General features: G+C 54.2%; 1 protein-coding gene across 1 annotated transcript in view; it reads left to right on the top strand.

Moving 5' to 3' along the window:
* NTN1 (netrin 1) overlaps positions 1-10,929 on the top strand; it is a 250,050-nt gene extending 239,121 nt beyond the window's left edge. The window contains exon 6 of the mRNA XM_006863420.1: positions 10,551-10,929. Coding sequence (XP_006863482.1) covers positions 10,551-10,879 — 329 coding nt within the window. The 3' untranslated portion in view covers positions 10,880-10,929. The remainder of the gene's footprint in view (positions 1-10,550) is intronic.
* Positions 10,930-16,863: the final 5,934 nt, after the last annotated feature.

Consider the following 16,863-nt stretch of genomic DNA (forward strand, 5'->3'; position numbering starts at 1 on the left):
AGAGTGCTCCTTGGAGGACAAGATGGCCAAACTTCGTCTCTTATACTTAGACATATTGTCAGGAGGTACAAGTCATTGGAGAAAGATATCATGTTTGATAAGGTGGAGGGTCAGAGAAAAAGAGGAAGACCCCTAGTGAGATGGATTGGCCAAGTGGCAGCATCAATGGATTCAAGCATGGCAACAGTATTGAGGTTGGCCCAGGATCAGGCAGTGTTTTGTTCTGCTGTGCATAAGGTTGCTATGAGTCTTAGTTTAAGCTGACCAGCTACTCCCTGGAAACCCTATACAGGGTTGCTATGGGTCGGAACCAACTTGACAGCACTTAACAATCACAACAATGTGGAGACCTGGTGTGGCACTGTAGGATAATGCACTGGACTGAAAGGTCAGCAGTTCAAAGTCACCAGCCGCTCCTCAGAAACCGTACACATAATAGCTATGAGCCAACTTGTTGGCACTTAACAACAACAACATGGGTTAAAGATTCCTGAGTGATGTAAATGGTGTACACTTGAGTATTCATCTAAAGGTTGACTATTCAAACCCACTCAGTGGTGCTGCGGAATAAAGGCCTGGTGATCCCCTGTAAAGATTACAGCCAAGAAAATCCTTTGAAGCATATGGGTCATCATGAGTTGAAGTGACTGGGGCAATGGGTTTGGATTGTTGTGGCTCAGGTGGCAGTGGTGTGAGTGATGATGATGGTGGATGTGGTGATGTGGGTGCAGTCCATCTGCCCAGCGCATGTCTGGCCCCTCAGGCTGGAAGAAGGTGAATCAGTGTAGTGAGGGGTCACACAACTCAGAGTTCCTGTCTCCATCTGGCTTCTCAGCACATAGTGGTCTCTCTTCCCTTCTTACACCCCTTCCTTTCCTGTTCTTGACCTGGGGGTCAATAGCTGTGCCTGATCGGGGTTGGTCCTTTCAAGTGCCGAGAACGGGACAGGCTACAAACCTGTTGAATGGATGAAGTTACTAAACCTAGAGCGTGGTGTGACTTGGGAGCTTGAGTGTGGGAGCAAATGTTGGGGAGCACTCTGGGGGCTGTCCCCCAGTGGGAAGGCTACCTGGGGGGCCACTTGTCAGGGCCCCAGCTGAGGCCAATGAGGCAGTAAGTAGTGGTAACTTGGAGACGCTGCCTTCCCAGGGCATTGTCCCCAGCAGACCAGCCAGCCGCACGTGACCTGGAGTTTCAGCGTCTCACTGACCCTTCCCCGGGGGGGTCACTGGCCCCCTGGGGATCCTCCAATTTCCCCAGCCAGATGTGACCTCCCCCCGTGAGTGCCAGCCCCATATGGAGACCAGATGTGGGGCTGGATCTGTGTGAGTCAGTCTGAGGTCGCAGGATGCGGTGACCACCAAATTGGGCAGAGAGGACTAGCTGGGCCCAGTCACAGCTCCTGCACTCACAGGAAATCCTGCTGCTCCAGGTCAGGTGATGGGAGGGCACTGAGCCACTGCGGGTGGACAGAGGCCTTCCCAGCAGAACGACCCTGCTCCTATACCAGGGGCTTCAGCAGTGTCTCCTGGGGACACCACTGAGGGAGGGGTGAGCAGCAGGGTCGGAGTAGGGTCCTTGTCCACATCTGTCTGTCCACCCTGGGATGTCCTTCCTTCCTTCTGTGGTCTCCATACTTTGCTCACCTCTGTTCTCAACATTCTGGTTTTAAGAAGGAGGGGTGGACAGGGAAAGCTCTGAGGGGCCATGGAGAACTTCCAATGAAAGGTGGCCCATCCCCTTTTAGAGCCAGTGACCCTGAGGCTCAGAGGGTGGGGGTCTGGCCGAGGTGCCAGAGAGTCAGCCAGCCCACCGTCCTGCTGGTAACCAAGTCCTTGTGGTCCCAGAGCACCACCCCTCCACCGGAGGAAGGGATGAGGTGGATCCATTTCCCCAGGAGGTTCACCAGGTGGTATGGTGGGTCCTGATGCTGCTTCACTTCCTCCCATGGAGTTGGTACTGGGACACCAGTTCCCCAATTGCTGTCCTCAGGCTTTTCCCAGAGACCCACTCTGCAGACAGTCCCCTGAGATGGAGATGCCGCAGGTCCAACCCCTGCTGTAGGCGCTTACTGGTCCACATGTCCTCCCAACTAGCAGACAGGGGTGGGGGGTGGGGGGCATGGTCCTCAGATCAAGAGGTAACTGTTCATCTCACGCACCTGAATTCAATCACATGAGTGAGTCACCTGTGGATCCCTAGTTCCTGTCTCCAGAGCTTGGGTGCTTTCTGTGTGTCTCCCTGGAGAAGCAGGTTTCATCCATAAGGACAGTTTGACCCAGAAGGTACTTAGAACGTGTGCACACGGTGACCCAGCCTGGGCTCCAATCCATGTCCTGGAGCTGGTGGGAACTGCTACCCTGCATGCCCAGTTGCGGGAGGAGGGGGTTCGCTTTGCTCTCATGCAGAGGGACTTGGTGGGTATGGGACCTTGAGGAGAGGATGGGCTGTGAACAAGACTATTCCTGTGAAGGGTTGTTCTGTGTTGTTTGCTGCCTTTGAGTAGTCACGGCAACTCATGAACAGCAGGAACTGTTTCTGGTCCTGCGTCCCCCTTCACGGTCACTGTGTAATTTGAGTATTTCCTAACCTAGGGGGCTCCTCTTCCAGCACTACATTGGACAGTATTCTGTGTGATTCATGGTCTTCCTTTAAGTAGGTTGCCAGGCTTTTCTTCCTACTCAATCTTATTCTGGAAGCTTCACTGAAACCATAGGTGACCCTGCTGGTATTTGCAGTGCTCGTGGCTTAGCTTCCAGTACCGCAGCAACACACAAGCCACCACAGTACAACAAACTGACCGTGGTAGACCCCTTTGCAGCATGGTTCTCAGCTTTCCAGAAGCATACTGTACACAAAGCTTCCCGAGAGCCCTGGAGGGGTTCTGGGGTAAGTGGGGGCTGGACTGAGGCTGTGTTGAGGAGGCCGTCTCTCTTATCTCTCCCCCCTCCAAAGGCTGACCCTGTTAATGCTGAGAGCTCTGGTCTAGCAGGACCTCGCTGGTAGACCTTCCCCAAACCCACAGACCCCGCTCCGCCCTGCTCTGTGTGCATGGTCCCAGCTAGCCTTCCAACTCCGGGCTGAGGCAGGTGTGGACAGTCAAGGCGTCTCACAAGGCTGTGCAAGTCCCTCGGTGCCTGCAATATGCCATCCTGGGCAGGCCACCTCAAGGACAGGGGAAGAGTACTGGTTAGGAGTTAGGCACGCTCACATGGGATGAGAAAGGCAGCCCTCCCTTGGACTGCTTAGTGAGTGGACCAGCCCCCTCACCCCGTGATGAGGGTTCCCTAGCTGTGGCAGGACAGGGCCTCATTGCATTCTCCTACAGAGTCCTGGTGTGGTGCTGTAGGATAAGCACTGTGCTGCTAACCACAAGGATGATTGTTCAAACCCACCAGCTGCACCTCAGAAACCCTATACAGAGTTGCTATGAGTCAGAACTGATTCAACAACACTTAACAACAACACCTCCTACTGAGTTTGAGCCTCTGGCTAAGCAGGGTGAGTCATTTGCTCTCTTCTGTTTCTGAGAGCAGGGGTACAGATGGCCAAGTCAGGCCACAATGTCTGTGCCCTGGGGAACAAGCCTGTGTCCTCCCTGCAGCCCAACACTCTCTCTCATTTTCAAACTTCCTGATGCCAACCTCCTCAGAGCCCGGGAAAACAGATAGATGTTTTCAGCACCTAACCCCTCTCCTCTCCTAAGAAGAGCACCCCCCCACACACACACACACCAGGGCCTGTCAAGGGAGACTGAGGCAGCATCCACATTGTTGTCTGAAGAGGAAGACCATTGGCAGCCCTAATTGTGATTGTCCACTTTTTCCTTATTCTAAGTTTGTTGTTAAGTGCCATCAAGTGGGTTCTAACTTGTAGTGACCCTGTATAGGGTTTACAAGGAGTGGCTGGTGAGTTTGAACCACTGGCCTTGTGGTTCAAACCGACCTTGCAGTCCAGTGTATTAACCCAAAGCGCCACACTTGGTATTGGGAGGCGTGGCAGCCCCCATTCCTGAGTAGTGGTTATGAGTTGGGCTGCCAACCTCAAGGTCAGCAGTTCGAAACTACCAGCAGTTCTGTGGGAGAAAGATGAGGCGTTCTGCTCCCGTAAAGATTTACAGCCTCGGAAACCCTGTACAGGGTCACTATGAGTCGGAACCGACTCCACGGCACATAACAACAATAACAACAACAACCAGGGCAGGTGGCTATGGTTGGTGAGCCAGGTCTGTTCCCTGAAATTTTATCCCTCCACCTGGTGCGGCGCTGTGGGCTAATGTGTCAGACTGCACAGTCGTTTGAACTGCAAGGTTGGTGGTTCAAGCTCACCAGCTACTCCTTGGAAACTCTATACAGGGTCGCTATAGGTCAGAATTGACTTGACGGCACTTAACAACAACCACTTCACTAATGACCCAAGCAAGGTTGCCGTGACACCTTGGCCTGGATATGTCAGCCACCCTGGGCCCCTGCCCAGCACCCCAGGCACCTTTGTTCCATGTGCTCACCCCAGCACAGCCGCATCCACGAGAACACGACTCAGCTCTCCCTATGGTTTCTTACCTTCACAGGCTGCAAAGCATGTGGTCAGAGCTGCATTTTATGAAAAGCAGCTGGAATTCATGCCACGCTTTCTATACCGGAAGATTTGTAGGGCTGTGTGCGGCTTTAGTGGTGGCTGAGAGTCCAGTGCCTTCTCACTGAGTCCTGGCCACTGTCCCTGAGGCTGATGGTCACCACCTTCTTGAGCAGGACCAGCCCAATAGGAAGGTATGGCTGGCATGGGGGACAGAAACAGACCCCTCAAGCCTCTTTGGAATGGAGAGGCAGCATGTGAGGCCCCTGGGTCACCCTGAGCAGCCCATAAATCTAGGAGACCTTCTGGAGGCTGGAAGACTCCCTACAGGGGTGTCCCTGAGCTTGGCTGGGGGTCCTGCAGCAGGTGATTCTTGTACTGGACGTCATGTCCCCATAGGCTAATGAGTGAGCTCATATGAGTTCTCTGGATAAGCCAGTCCCCTAGAGCCTGTCCGGTCGGGCAGGAGCTTTGATCCCAGCAGAGGTCCCCCAAACACACACACACACACACACACACACACACACACACACACGGAAGTCAGTCCTCACCAAGCTCCTTCTTGCCATCAGCTTTCCACAGTGGTGGCAATACCATGTCCTGGGAGGGCCAAGAAGCAGTTCCTAGGGCCAGGGAGGCAGGCAGGGTTTGGATCTGTGGGCTCTGGATGGAAGGCAGGGCTGAGACGCTTTCTGGAGGTGCCACACTCAGAACCTGGAGCTTCTCAGGTTGCACTTAGTGACCTGATAATGTCCCCAACACCAGGACTCTGGGGAGGATGGCCAGATGTCTGCTTCTATGGAAAGACACGTTGGTGACTCGAGATGTGGCTGAACTGTAGCATTCCCACCCACAAGGGCCACCGGGCAGGGCAGGCTGTGTTCCACCCTCCATGACTAAAAGATTGTGCCCCAGCCCCTACCCCCACCTCTTTGGCCCCCGATGCAGGTCACCCACTAGCTTCCACAGACCTCCTCCCTCACTTCTCTGGCCAGTCTTTCAGAGCCAGGCACGGGGACAGAAGGACAAAGCCCACCCCTGCCAGCCACAATGCTTAAGCCCACTGCGCCAGACAGGTTAGGGTGGGTGGGTGGGGCAGCCTGCACACTCCACCTGCCCAGGAGCTAAAAGGGGTTCCTTGCAAGGAGATCTTTGCTGTGAACCGGGGAATTGCTAGTTGAGGTTGGGGGCTGCCTGATGAGTCCATGAGGCCAACTAAAGGGAGGAGGGTGCAGACACCAGACAGCTCCTGGACTGCAGGTGAGTTCAGCCTGTCGTAGGCTGTGCTCCACAGGGTCCTGAATGGCCAAAGCCAGCTCCTTGCCTGTGTGGACTCTAGCTCTTCTCTTCTTACTGTTTTGTCCTGTATACCTGCTTTCCCCACAGCTTGCCTGGGGCTCTGAAGGGTGTGCCCCCCCAATGGGCTCACCTAGCCAGCCTCTCAGGCTCGAGTTCCCACACCCCGGCGCTGATTGTGCCAAGAGCAGAGGGCACTCCTGAGGCAGAGCCTGGGGGGATAGCCAGACTCTCAGGGAACCCAGCGTGAGCCCTGGTGAGCAAGGCCTTAAAGGAAGGGAGGGATTCAAGCGATTGAGGCATGGATACTGGGTTGCCCCAGGCCTGTGCCCACCCTGTAGTAGCTGTCTCGGTGACTCCCTTATCTGCTTCAGGCGATGGTCACTTTGACTTAATGCTGGTACCTCATTCCCTGGGGACAGCTCACCTACCTGATCTGATTTCAGGTCTGCCTTGGTAAGGGTGGAGTCAGTGGGTAGTTGCTAACCAAAAGGTTGGTGGCTTGGAGTGCACACAAAGGTGTCCCAGAAGAAAGACCTGGTGATCTGCACTGGAAACATCAGCCATTAACACTCCATGGAACTCATTTGCCACACTGGTGGCTTGCATGTTGCTGTGATTGTAGACTCCATACCACTTGTATTTTAAATCCAGAAGCCTTGGTAACATACTAGTTGGAGCTGTGTTGGAAGAAGTGCAGCCAGAGTGCTCCTTGGAGGCCAAGATGGCCAAACTTCGTTTCTCATACTTCTGACATATTGTCAGGAGGGTCAGTCACTGGAGAGGGATATCATGTTTTGTTATGGTGGAGGGTCAGAGAAAAAGAGGAAGATCCCCAGCGAGATGGATTGGCAATGTGGCAGCATCAATGGGCTCAAGTGTGGCAACAAGTTTGAGCTTGGCCTAGGACCAGGCAGTGTTTTGTTCTGTTGTGCACAGGGTCGCAATGAGTTGGTATGGACTCGATTGCACCTAACAACAACAACAGCAGTATTTTAAATATCAGTAGGGTCTCCCCTGGTGGCCAGGTCTCAGCTAAGCTTACAGACTAAGATAAACTAGGAGGAAGGTGAGACGGAATTGTTGTTAAGTACCATGCAGTTGGCTCCGACCCATAGCGACCCTGTACAGGGTTTCCAAGGCTGTATATCTTTATGGGAGCAGAACGCCTCATCTTTCTCCCATGGAACCGCTGATAGTTTCGAACTACTGACCTTGAGGTTGGCAGCCTGGTTTGTAACCACTGCGCTACCAGAGTTCCTTTTTTGGTGGCTGATATGCCGTGGAGTCGGTTCTGACTCATAGCAACCCTGTACAGGGTTTCCGAGGCTGTAAATCTTTACGGGAGCAGAAAGCCTCATCTTTCTTCCGTGGAGCAGCTGGTAGTTTTGAACTGCTAACCTTAGGGTTCACAGCCCGATTCGTAACCACTACGCTACTAGAGCTCCTTGGAGGAAGGTGAGGTGAGGCGGAATACTTCTGAATATTTAGTCACTGAAAATCCTATTTTAAAAAAAACAAAACCTCTATGGAGCACAGTTCTACTCTGACACACGGGGTCTCCACAAGTCGGGGTTCATTAACAGCACCTGGTGTCTCTGAGGTGACCTCATCTTCCTCAGAGTCTGGGATGAGGGGTCCACACCATGGCCTTGTGCTTGGGCCTGGCTGAGGACAGCCGAGGACATCAGGGGGTTCGGGTGAGGCAACTAGCCTGGGGTGAATTTCAATTGTGTGAGTGTAAGGGGCCTGCCCTGGGGGCACTATGTCACAGGATGGGGGTACAGTGGCCACAGCCAATGTGCCCAGTTCTGGGATGGACAATGCCACAGGAATGTCTGGATTGGCAGGCCCTCACCCCCACCTCACCCTCCTTGTGGCCCCGAGACCCTGGTTGTTGCCAAGTTGGAGCCAAACAGGACCGTCCACGGTGGCAGCAGCCCTGGCTGTGAGCCTGAACGGCTGCCGCCACCCCTCCTGAGCATGCAGGGCAGGCCTGCGTGAGGTCACTACTGCAGTGTGTATTTTGAATATTTTCAGCTGTGTGTGCACTGTGGGGACTTGGCCCGTGCACCGCGTGTGCAGCTCATACTTGGTGGGCTGTGTAATGTGCTGGATGCAGCGGAACTGTGGACGGCTTCCAGAACAATCACATGAAACCCACCCTCACCCTCCCTGCCCCCGTCCCAGCCCTCCTAGTCAGGGGCCAGGGCTGCTCCCTCCCAATGAAGTAGCTAACACAGAAGGAGAACAAGGGCCAGGTGCTCTGTCTCAGTTGACCTGTGTCCCCTTTTGTCCCTCTGGTTCTGGAGGACAGAACGGTCTCCACAGGAAGGTACCTCTCTGAGCTGTGTCCTCAGCGACAAAGCAACTCCTCTTCAGTCCTGTGCTAACTGTGCCTGGGGACAGGGAACCTGCTTCGGGTAAAGCTGCAGACACGGTGATGCTGTCTGAGGGGAGGGGATGTCCAAGGACCAGGACAGTAGGACAGGGGTCACAAGGTCTCCTGCTATGACGAGCCGCATTCCTGCAGTTGTCCCAGGGAATAAGAAGGTCTCTTGGGGGCCTGGAAGGCTAATCCAAGGCCAGACCTTGTTCTGTCAGCTCTCTGTGACTTTTCAGTAAGATCTGCTCGCCCATCTGGCCCAGAGCTAAGGCCCACCCAAGACCCCAGAAGCCCCAAGACCAATAGATGCTCAAAAAGGCATTCTCCGGAAGCCAAAGGCATTTCCTGAACCATCTTTGTTTGGCTACTGCAGCCACCTGTGCCCAGGGGACACCGTAGCTGGGCCAGGGTCTGGGCGACCCTGGGAGACAACCAAACACTGAGGGAGGCTCATTCCGTATTCAGCTCAGCCTTGGGGAGAGGAAACCAGGGCTCTCAGGGATACGGGAGGGTGGCAGGGGGGGGGGGCATTCCCCCGTTGCTTAGTGGAGGGGCACTCAGTTGCCACGGTGACCTTGGTCTGCACAGTCAAACACACAGTCCAGCCATTTCTCCTGGCTGGAGGCTCCCCACCCCCACCCCTTCAAGTTCACACTGAGTGTTGAGTCCCTTGGTGACAAAAACATGGAAATGGTTGCCATGGCAGCCATTCTTTGGACTCCTCAGACTGGAGTGCAAAGTTCAGGATGCCCAGGAACAGCTGAAACAAAAATATGGGAAAATCCACCACTTCCCTCTCCCTAGGAAGGATGAGTCAGAGGGTGTTTGATGGTCCCCTGGGCCTCTCTACTCCCTGCCACTTTCTAGCACCTGGGCCCAGCTTGAGCACAGGAGAGGAGCTGGAGGGGTGGAGTGGAGGAGGGTAGAGTGACCCCCAGAGACCTTAAGGGGAGCCAGCAGCATGGGGAAGCAGGTGAGCTGAGGGTGGGTATGTACATAGACAGCTTGTCTCTGAGGGACTTGCCTTGTGACTACCCCAGGCTGCGAGTGGGGGCACCTCAGAGCTACCTGTCTGTTCTCTGGACCCATAAACTGCTCCTCCTTGCTCAGGAGGGATGAAGTCCACTCAGCAGCCAGTGCAGCCTTTAGCCTGACCCCATGGACAGATAGGTCTCTGATCAGTTGGATGGAGGGGACAGGGAACAGTGGGTGGGCTCAGCAGAATGCCAGGAGGGAGGGAAGACAGCCAAGTTGTCCATGAATGGAGGTTAGTGGGGTAGAAGTATCTTCATTTCTCTCAGGCCTGGGGGAAGAAAATGTGTCCTACCAGCAGTTCCCAGGGGGGATCCATGGCACACTGGTGACCTGCAGGATACACCCTAACAAAACAGTTCCTCAGTCAGGTGTGAAACCAGTACACACACACACACACACACACACACACACACACACGGAGTGTTAAAGACCACATCTTTAAGTTGTGTGGTAAGGAAACCTCTTAGCTTTGTTTGGTTCAGATTTCCCAAATTTATTTGAGCAAGGTTCTCCCTCTTTTCTTTAAAAGGGCTTTACCCCTATTGCTTTCTAAAAATGGCTTAATATCCTATAAAAATAACTGCTGACTAAAATTTACAAGGGTGGTGATTCTCAGAGGTGGTCCATGGATCAGCAGAAGCATCACCTGGGAATTTAACCAGGAAAATCTGGAGGCGCCATCCAGGTGTATGGAAACCCGCTGGGCCCAGAAATACGTGCTTTCACAGACTCTGTGATTCCCATGTATGCGCAGGTCTGAGGACATCTGTAAAGGAATTCACTTGTGTGTGTGTGTAGGGGGGGGGGGGAATTGGGGCACGGAATGGTCCGGAGATCTGAGATAGGACCCTGGATGCTGGAAAAGCTGTTTCTCCTTCAGAGAAGGAGAAAGGGACAGGGCAGGCTCCAATTCCTTTTGCATGTGGGCACTGGGATCCCATTCTGATATTCCTGAGTTTGGGTGGAGGTTGTGTGTGGGGAGGTGTCCAGAGCCTTGGTGTTGAGTGTTGGGGGAAATGTCTGGAGCACCTAAGGGCATTTGCCTTGGGTTGAGGTGTGGACAGTTCCTGTGGGAATCAACTGCAAAGAGGGGACTTGTCCCTGAGGTTGGTGCTGGGTGACACCTTCAAAGCCAGGGTGCTGCAGGTGGGACCTGTGGAGCAGTGGCCCTGGTGGGACTCCAGGATGCGCTTCCCAGCTTTGCGTCCTTGTCCTTGTCCTTCTCAGTGACCCACCCCCTGCGTGTGCTTCCTTACAGCCGTCCAGATCCACATCCTGAAGGCGGACAAGGCAGGGGACTGGTGGAAGTTCACGGTGAACATCATCTCTGTATACAAGCAGGGCACGAGCCGCATCCGTCGTGGTGACCAGAGCCTGTGGATTCGCTCGCGGGACATCGCTTGCAAGTGCCCCAAAATCAAGCCCCTCAAGAAGTACCTACTCCTGGGCAACGCGGAGGACTCGCCCGACCAGAGCGGCATCGTGGCGGACAAGAGCAGCTTGGTGATCCAGTGGCGGGACACGTGGGCGCGGCGGCTGCGCAAGTTCCAACAGCGCGAGAAGAAGGGCAAATGCAAGAAGGCCTAGCGGCGCGGCGGCAGCGGCGGCGGGCGGGCCGGGGCCGAGGGCCGGGCGCGGTGGGAGGGCGGGCGGACGGTCCACGGCCCTGCGGGGACTCCGGCCGCGCGCGCTGCCCAGGCGGGAGGGGAGGGGGGAGGGAGGGGGCGGCGGGCGGCCCTCCCCGGCCCCTCCCCCGCCCCTGCGCGCCCCCCGGCCCGGTGCGCGGTGCGAGCAGGCCCTGGAAAAATGAGGACGATACTTAGCTACCTCACGGGGCTCCTTCCAGAGCAGAGACGCGCTTCCCGAGGGGCTGGGCGGGGTGGTCCGTGGAGGGGCTGGGGCAGCCTGCCCTGGGGCCTGAGGGACTGGCTCAGATCTGCGCAGGTGGCGTTGCTGATGGCTCCCAGAAGGGGACTGAAGAGAAAGGACTGAATTCATAGGCCAGCAGCCTCGGGGGAAGGGGCCTGAGCAGGCCCAAACAGGCAAGATAGCAATGCCGCTGCTTTCTTCTCGGCCTTTCTCTGGGAATTGACACAGAGAGCCTGGCCAAGACGACCTGGGCCCACCTGGAGGGGCCTGGCAGGCTTTGGGGGAAGGGGAAGCAGTTCTTGTCTCTACCTGGGGGGGAGGGAGCTTCGCAGATACCTGCTGAGTGGATCCTCCCTGAGTGGGGCTTAGGTAGAGTGGGCGTGGGGCTGACAGTCCACGGAGACCCAGGAGGGAAGGCCCCTTCTGGTAGCTGCCCCTTGCCAGCAGGGGGCTGGGTGTTGGCCCAGACCGTGGAGGGCACTGTGCCCAAGGACACCCCGAGAAGGCCGAGCAGGGTGGTCACCGCCTCACACTGGCTCTGCCTGTCGGAGGAGGCACTGCGAAGGCAAAACCTCCCAGAGCGTTTCCTTTTTGGAAACTTGGAACCAGCACCTTTTATGACATTTTCCAGGGGAGGGGGAAGGGGGCACTGGCTGGGTTTACGGCAGTGACACTATTTGTGTAATGACATCAGCTCCCACAAGGCCCCTCAGCAATGTCAACAGCTGGAAGGACCAAGCTGGGCAGGGAATGTAAGCTGGAAGGGCGGGTGGGAAGGCTGAGGGCAAGGGGCTAGCTCAGTCGGTGCCATGGGTAGGCAGGGCAGGGACAGCCAGCTTCCTGGGGCCAAAGAAGCCGTGACCACTTCCTGCTGCTGCCCTCACTCTTGGCTCCTCAAGGGAAGGGAGAGACGCTGCTGGGCCAAGAAAACCTGCAGCACCCACCCCCCTCCTGGGGCTGACCACATGACTGTAGGTCTTGCCTGGGCTACACCTTGCTGACTCCTTTGCAGAGGCTCCCATACCCCAAGATCACCTTCCTAGAGATACCACCCCCAAGCAGACAGCCCCAGGACTTCTGCCCTGGTGCCTCACACGGGAACCCCATTCCTATGACCTGGGGCCTCCTGGCGTCCCGTCTTCCCAGCTCTGTATACTGCCTGGGGTCCGCGGTCCGCTCCTACACCCGGCTTCCTGAATCAAAGGCCTTGCTCCCCTCACAGTCAGGAAATTGGTTTCAGTTTCCCTGCCTGGTTGCTCAAAGTTGTCAGACCAGGAATGAAGCTTGGCCCCTTGGTGGACTTGCTTCCCTCTGCCCCTGATGCTGCCCATAGAATGATGGCCATTCATTGGGTACCTGCTCTGTGCCAGGCACTTTGTACACGGCATCCCATCTTACCCTCATGACAGCCTGGGAGATGGAGATGTTCCCCTCATTTTCACCCGTGAGGAAACGGCACACATGTCCGAGGTCACATGGCAGGTCAGTGTAGACCTGGGGTCCAGACCCCAGAGCCAGGCTTTCTGTATCTCACCCACTCAGTTCCAAAGCAGTCTGTCAGGGTGCTTCTGGGTGGGCTTCAAGGGTCACTACTAAGACACTGGCCTTGGTTACTCCCCATGTGACCTTGGCTTCTAGTTTGTAGGATAAAAGTCTGGGAGGTTAGGGTGGGAACAGTAACATCTTTAGAGGTGGATGTAGTGGGTGTGGGTGTGGGTGTGGGTGAAGCTGGGTGTAGACTTGCCAGAGGACATCCCAGGCTGAGCGGAGTGGGGTACCAGGAAGGCAGGGCTTGGTGGCTCCCAAGAAGCATCAGAAATGAGGGTTAGTTGGTTGAGGGTGGTTGGAAGGATTCCAACAGATTGGCAAAACTGCCCTCAGGGGAGCTGCCTAGAAGAGGCTAGGCCTCGCTGCACGTGACTGGCTTCCTCTGCTGCCCTTGCTGGTTTGTTGGCTGCTGTTAGCATTTCGGGCCATAGTCCTTGAAAAGATTTCTAGGGCAGTTGTCCCGTTTCTTTGTACTCAGCTCAGTGTCAGCTTGGCCCCACCACCTCCTAACCTGGGTCAGTGCCTCACTCCTGGGGCCAGTGAGGGACTTGTACTTGTGGTCTCCGAGGCCCCTCCTGCTCAGCAGTCACCAGCCCCTCACACACATCATGGTACCTTGCTTAACTTCACCCAGCCTCCAGCCTGGCCCTTCAGTCAGCCCCTGAAAGACAGGCTGTCCACCCCGTGGTCACACCTGGTGGTGTCAGGCGGCCAGACCAGCCAGGTAGGGGATGAGCTCACTACTGGGACTTCACAGTCGTTACAGGATGCTTGCCCACATCTCAGACCCCAGCCAGACCCCAGCCACCGACCCTCAGAGGGGAGGCCCTGTCCCTGGGGAAGCCCTGCCCCTAGGGAGGAGATGGAAATAGGAATTGAGGTGTTCTGGTTTGTACAGTTAGGAAGGGATGTAAAATTGGACTAGATTTTGATTTTGAAGAGTGTATTAACCCGAATTGTGCTATGTAGGTGTTTGAAGAAAAACATACCAGGTTAGTCTTTTTAAAACCACAGATTCCCCAGTTGTCCCTTTTCTTACCTGCTGAGTGGTCTGGTGGTCCTGGCAGCTGAGTGCCTACTTCACTGACACACAGTCACGTGGAGGATCTGGGGTCAAGGGGCTGCCACTGGCCCTTTCCTGCCTGACTTGAGGAAGACAGAGGGGCCAGGACCCTCCAACTGGAGACTTGGAGCTGCTCCTAAGTCCTGAGTGACCTCCTGGAACTCTGCCTCAGTAGTAGCGTACAGACCATGGGTACAGATGCTCTTGGATTTGCTCCAGTTTGGAATGAGATTGAATTGAGAAGAGACCCTAAGGAGTTGGGGAACTATCTCTTTAGGAAACTGGACGAATGTTGGCGGGTCTTGACATCCAAGGGGAGCCCCCGTGAGGCTTAGAGAGTTGACAGACTAGATTCTCCATGGGGGTCGCTAGCTTGCCATGGCTCCTGGACAGGCTATCCCATGAGCCCCAGTCATGCCATACCCCGTGGGTAGCCAAATGTGGATCTATGGGGCTCACCCCTGCCAAAAACAAATCCCACCTGGTGTCACCAGACACCTGCTCCCGTTTGCACTTCTCCCCTCTCTCGGCTCCCTCCTGTGTGTTATGTTTCTGTTCCCTCGGAATTGTTAATGTTTAGTTGTGCCCATGACATGTTGTTCGGGTCAGTGTTCCTTCCCAATGCATACTAATATATTATGGTTATTATATATGAATATATTTAATGACATGGAAAAAGTTGTCAATATTCTTTTTAAGTTTCTTTCTTTTCTCTTTTTTTTTTTTTTTTCTTGGCTAGAGTTGTAATGGACCCAGATGGAATTTGTAACGTGGGCCCCACATGATAGAACTAAATTCAGATATCAGTTCAATAAACTCTTGTACACTGTTGTCTGTCTCCCAGTTTTTCTCTGGGGGCTGGCCTGGGGCCTGGAGGGGGAGGAGAAGGATGATGAGTCTTCAGGCAGCTTAAGGAAACCCAGCAAGACAGAAACCCCAGGTTTGTCGTTCAGTGTCTAAGACAAAGCCATAAAGTCAAGATGAGAGAACTTCATTGGATAAGTCCCTGGGGCGAGCTGAGATCTTAAGCTACAAGTCTCGATTGGGACCATCTGTATTTCAGTTCCACAAGAAGAAACTCTTAGAATCTTACAGGCCTGGAGTTCCAGACAAGGGGAGAAGGCAGGGGGTATTTTAACAAGGGTCTCCCCTACTTGCTCCCCAGACATCAGCAGGGCAGAGAGGACCTTAGAACCTGCAAGCAGCGGTTTTTACCTTTCACATAACCAATTCCTCCTTGTCAAAACCAAATAAAGACGCTGAAGAAAATAGGACAAGGCGAGTGTGTGAAGCAAGAGGTTTTTTTTTTTTTTTAAGCCGTTGCTCAAGGCTTCGTGCAGTGCAGCAACTGGGCAGGCGCCAATGCCACGCTGCCCCCAAGAGCTGAGCTCACTGGGTTTGGAGAGACTATATTTAAACCTCTGTATGGTTGTGATTTCTTTATTAAATAAACAATTCAGTCATTAGGAACATATTGTGTTGCCATGCAAAATGGAGCCGGCCCTCACCAGGAAGCTGTCATTTCTGAACCCAGCTGTTTTGAAGCTGGTAGTTTGGATTCAGCTGGTCCTTGTGCTTCTGTGCGGAGGAGGGTCGATTGGAAATGCCTTGCACTCCTCTCCTAAAGAAACACGTCCGGTCCAGTCTCCTTCAAGGGGTCCAGTTCCAAGAATGGGTGTCTGTGCTCACAGTACCAGGTGTCAAATCTGGAGCTGGCAGATGCATGTGGAGTCTTGGTGTCCCTCCCAGAATGCCCAGAAGCCAGTGGGCGGGCAGAGGGGACACAGGAGGTGGGTCTTTTCTGCAGCCACAAACTTCCCAGGGCCAGCTCATACCCTCTTAGAGCATTTGCATGGTTTCTGACCCCTTGCAAGACAGTTCTGGTAGCACAGTGGATTAGGTACTGGATTACTACTACAAATTCAAACCCACCAGGGAGAAAAATGAGACTTTCTGCTCCCAGAAAGATTTAGTCTCAGAAATCCTAGAGAGCAGGTCTCTATAGGGTCAGAATATTAGTTCTGTATGTGAGTCGGAATGGAGTCCTGGTGTGGCGCTGTAGGAAAAGCACTGGCATGCTAACCCACCACTGTCCTACAGGTTCACTGTGAGTCAGAACCAACTCAACGGCGTTTGGGTTTCCATTGGTCATTTTACTCAAGGCTTCAGTTTTCCAGGCCATTTGCAGGTTAGATTTCTATCTGAGGGTGCAGCATTTCCGTTGGGGCTCATCGTGCCCAGGCCTGGAGGATGCACACTGTTGCTCAGAGACTTTGAATGTCGAGTATCCACAGCTCTGCTGCAAGCTGCGTGTTTCCCCTGCCTTTCAGGAGCTTACGTTCTAGGTGGTTTGTTGTTGTTAAGTGCTGTTGAGTCGTTTCTGACGCATAGTCACCCTGTATAGGGATTCCGAGGAGTGGCTGGTGAGTTTCAACCACCAAACGTGAGGTTCAGACTGTCTTTATGGTCAAATGTTTATCCAACAGCGGCACACCAGGACATCTGCAAACTCAAACAGTAGAGGAGACAAGCAGCTTCAGTGAGCTGGAGGGCCAACATGGTTGGAGAAGCCCATTTTCTTTGTAATTTTTTATTGTGAATTGAATGATCATTTACATGGGAGAACATCAGTTTTACACTCTGGGGTTTTTTTTTGGGGGGGGGTGGGGGGAGGGGGAGGGAGGATGTACACCAAAACACTCAGGAATATATAATCGTTTAAACAACCAAAGGACACATTCTGCAAGCCTGCCTCCTGGCCACCAGCACCTTGCTGCCAGCACACAGCCCTTTTCATTCCGTGAGTCTAGAGTCCTCAGCTGCTCCCTCTCTTCCTGTCCTCACCTCTGCCTCCATCTCTGGTGCTGCTTCTCTGGATAGGGTCCCACATTCCGCTTGCGCTCTTCTCTTTTGATGGTCCTAGGGTCCTCTGTTCCTGGACTGTAAAATTAAGTGTTCCCCTCTTTTTGTTACAAAATGGAGAAGCCCATTTTACAAACATGAACACTGAGACACCAAGAACACAAGAGTCCTGTGAAAAGCCCAGGCCATGCCGGCTTACAAAGCTCCTGGGTCTGCCTGACATTATGGA

This window comes from Chrysochloris asiatica, unplaced genomic scaffold (assembly GCF_000296735.1).
Source record: "Chrysochloris asiatica unplaced genomic scaffold, ChrAsi1.0 scaffold00054, whole genome shotgun sequence".
Taxonomy (NCBI): domain Eukaryota; kingdom Metazoa; phylum Chordata; class Mammalia; order Afrosoricida; family Chrysochloridae; genus Chrysochloris; species Chrysochloris asiatica.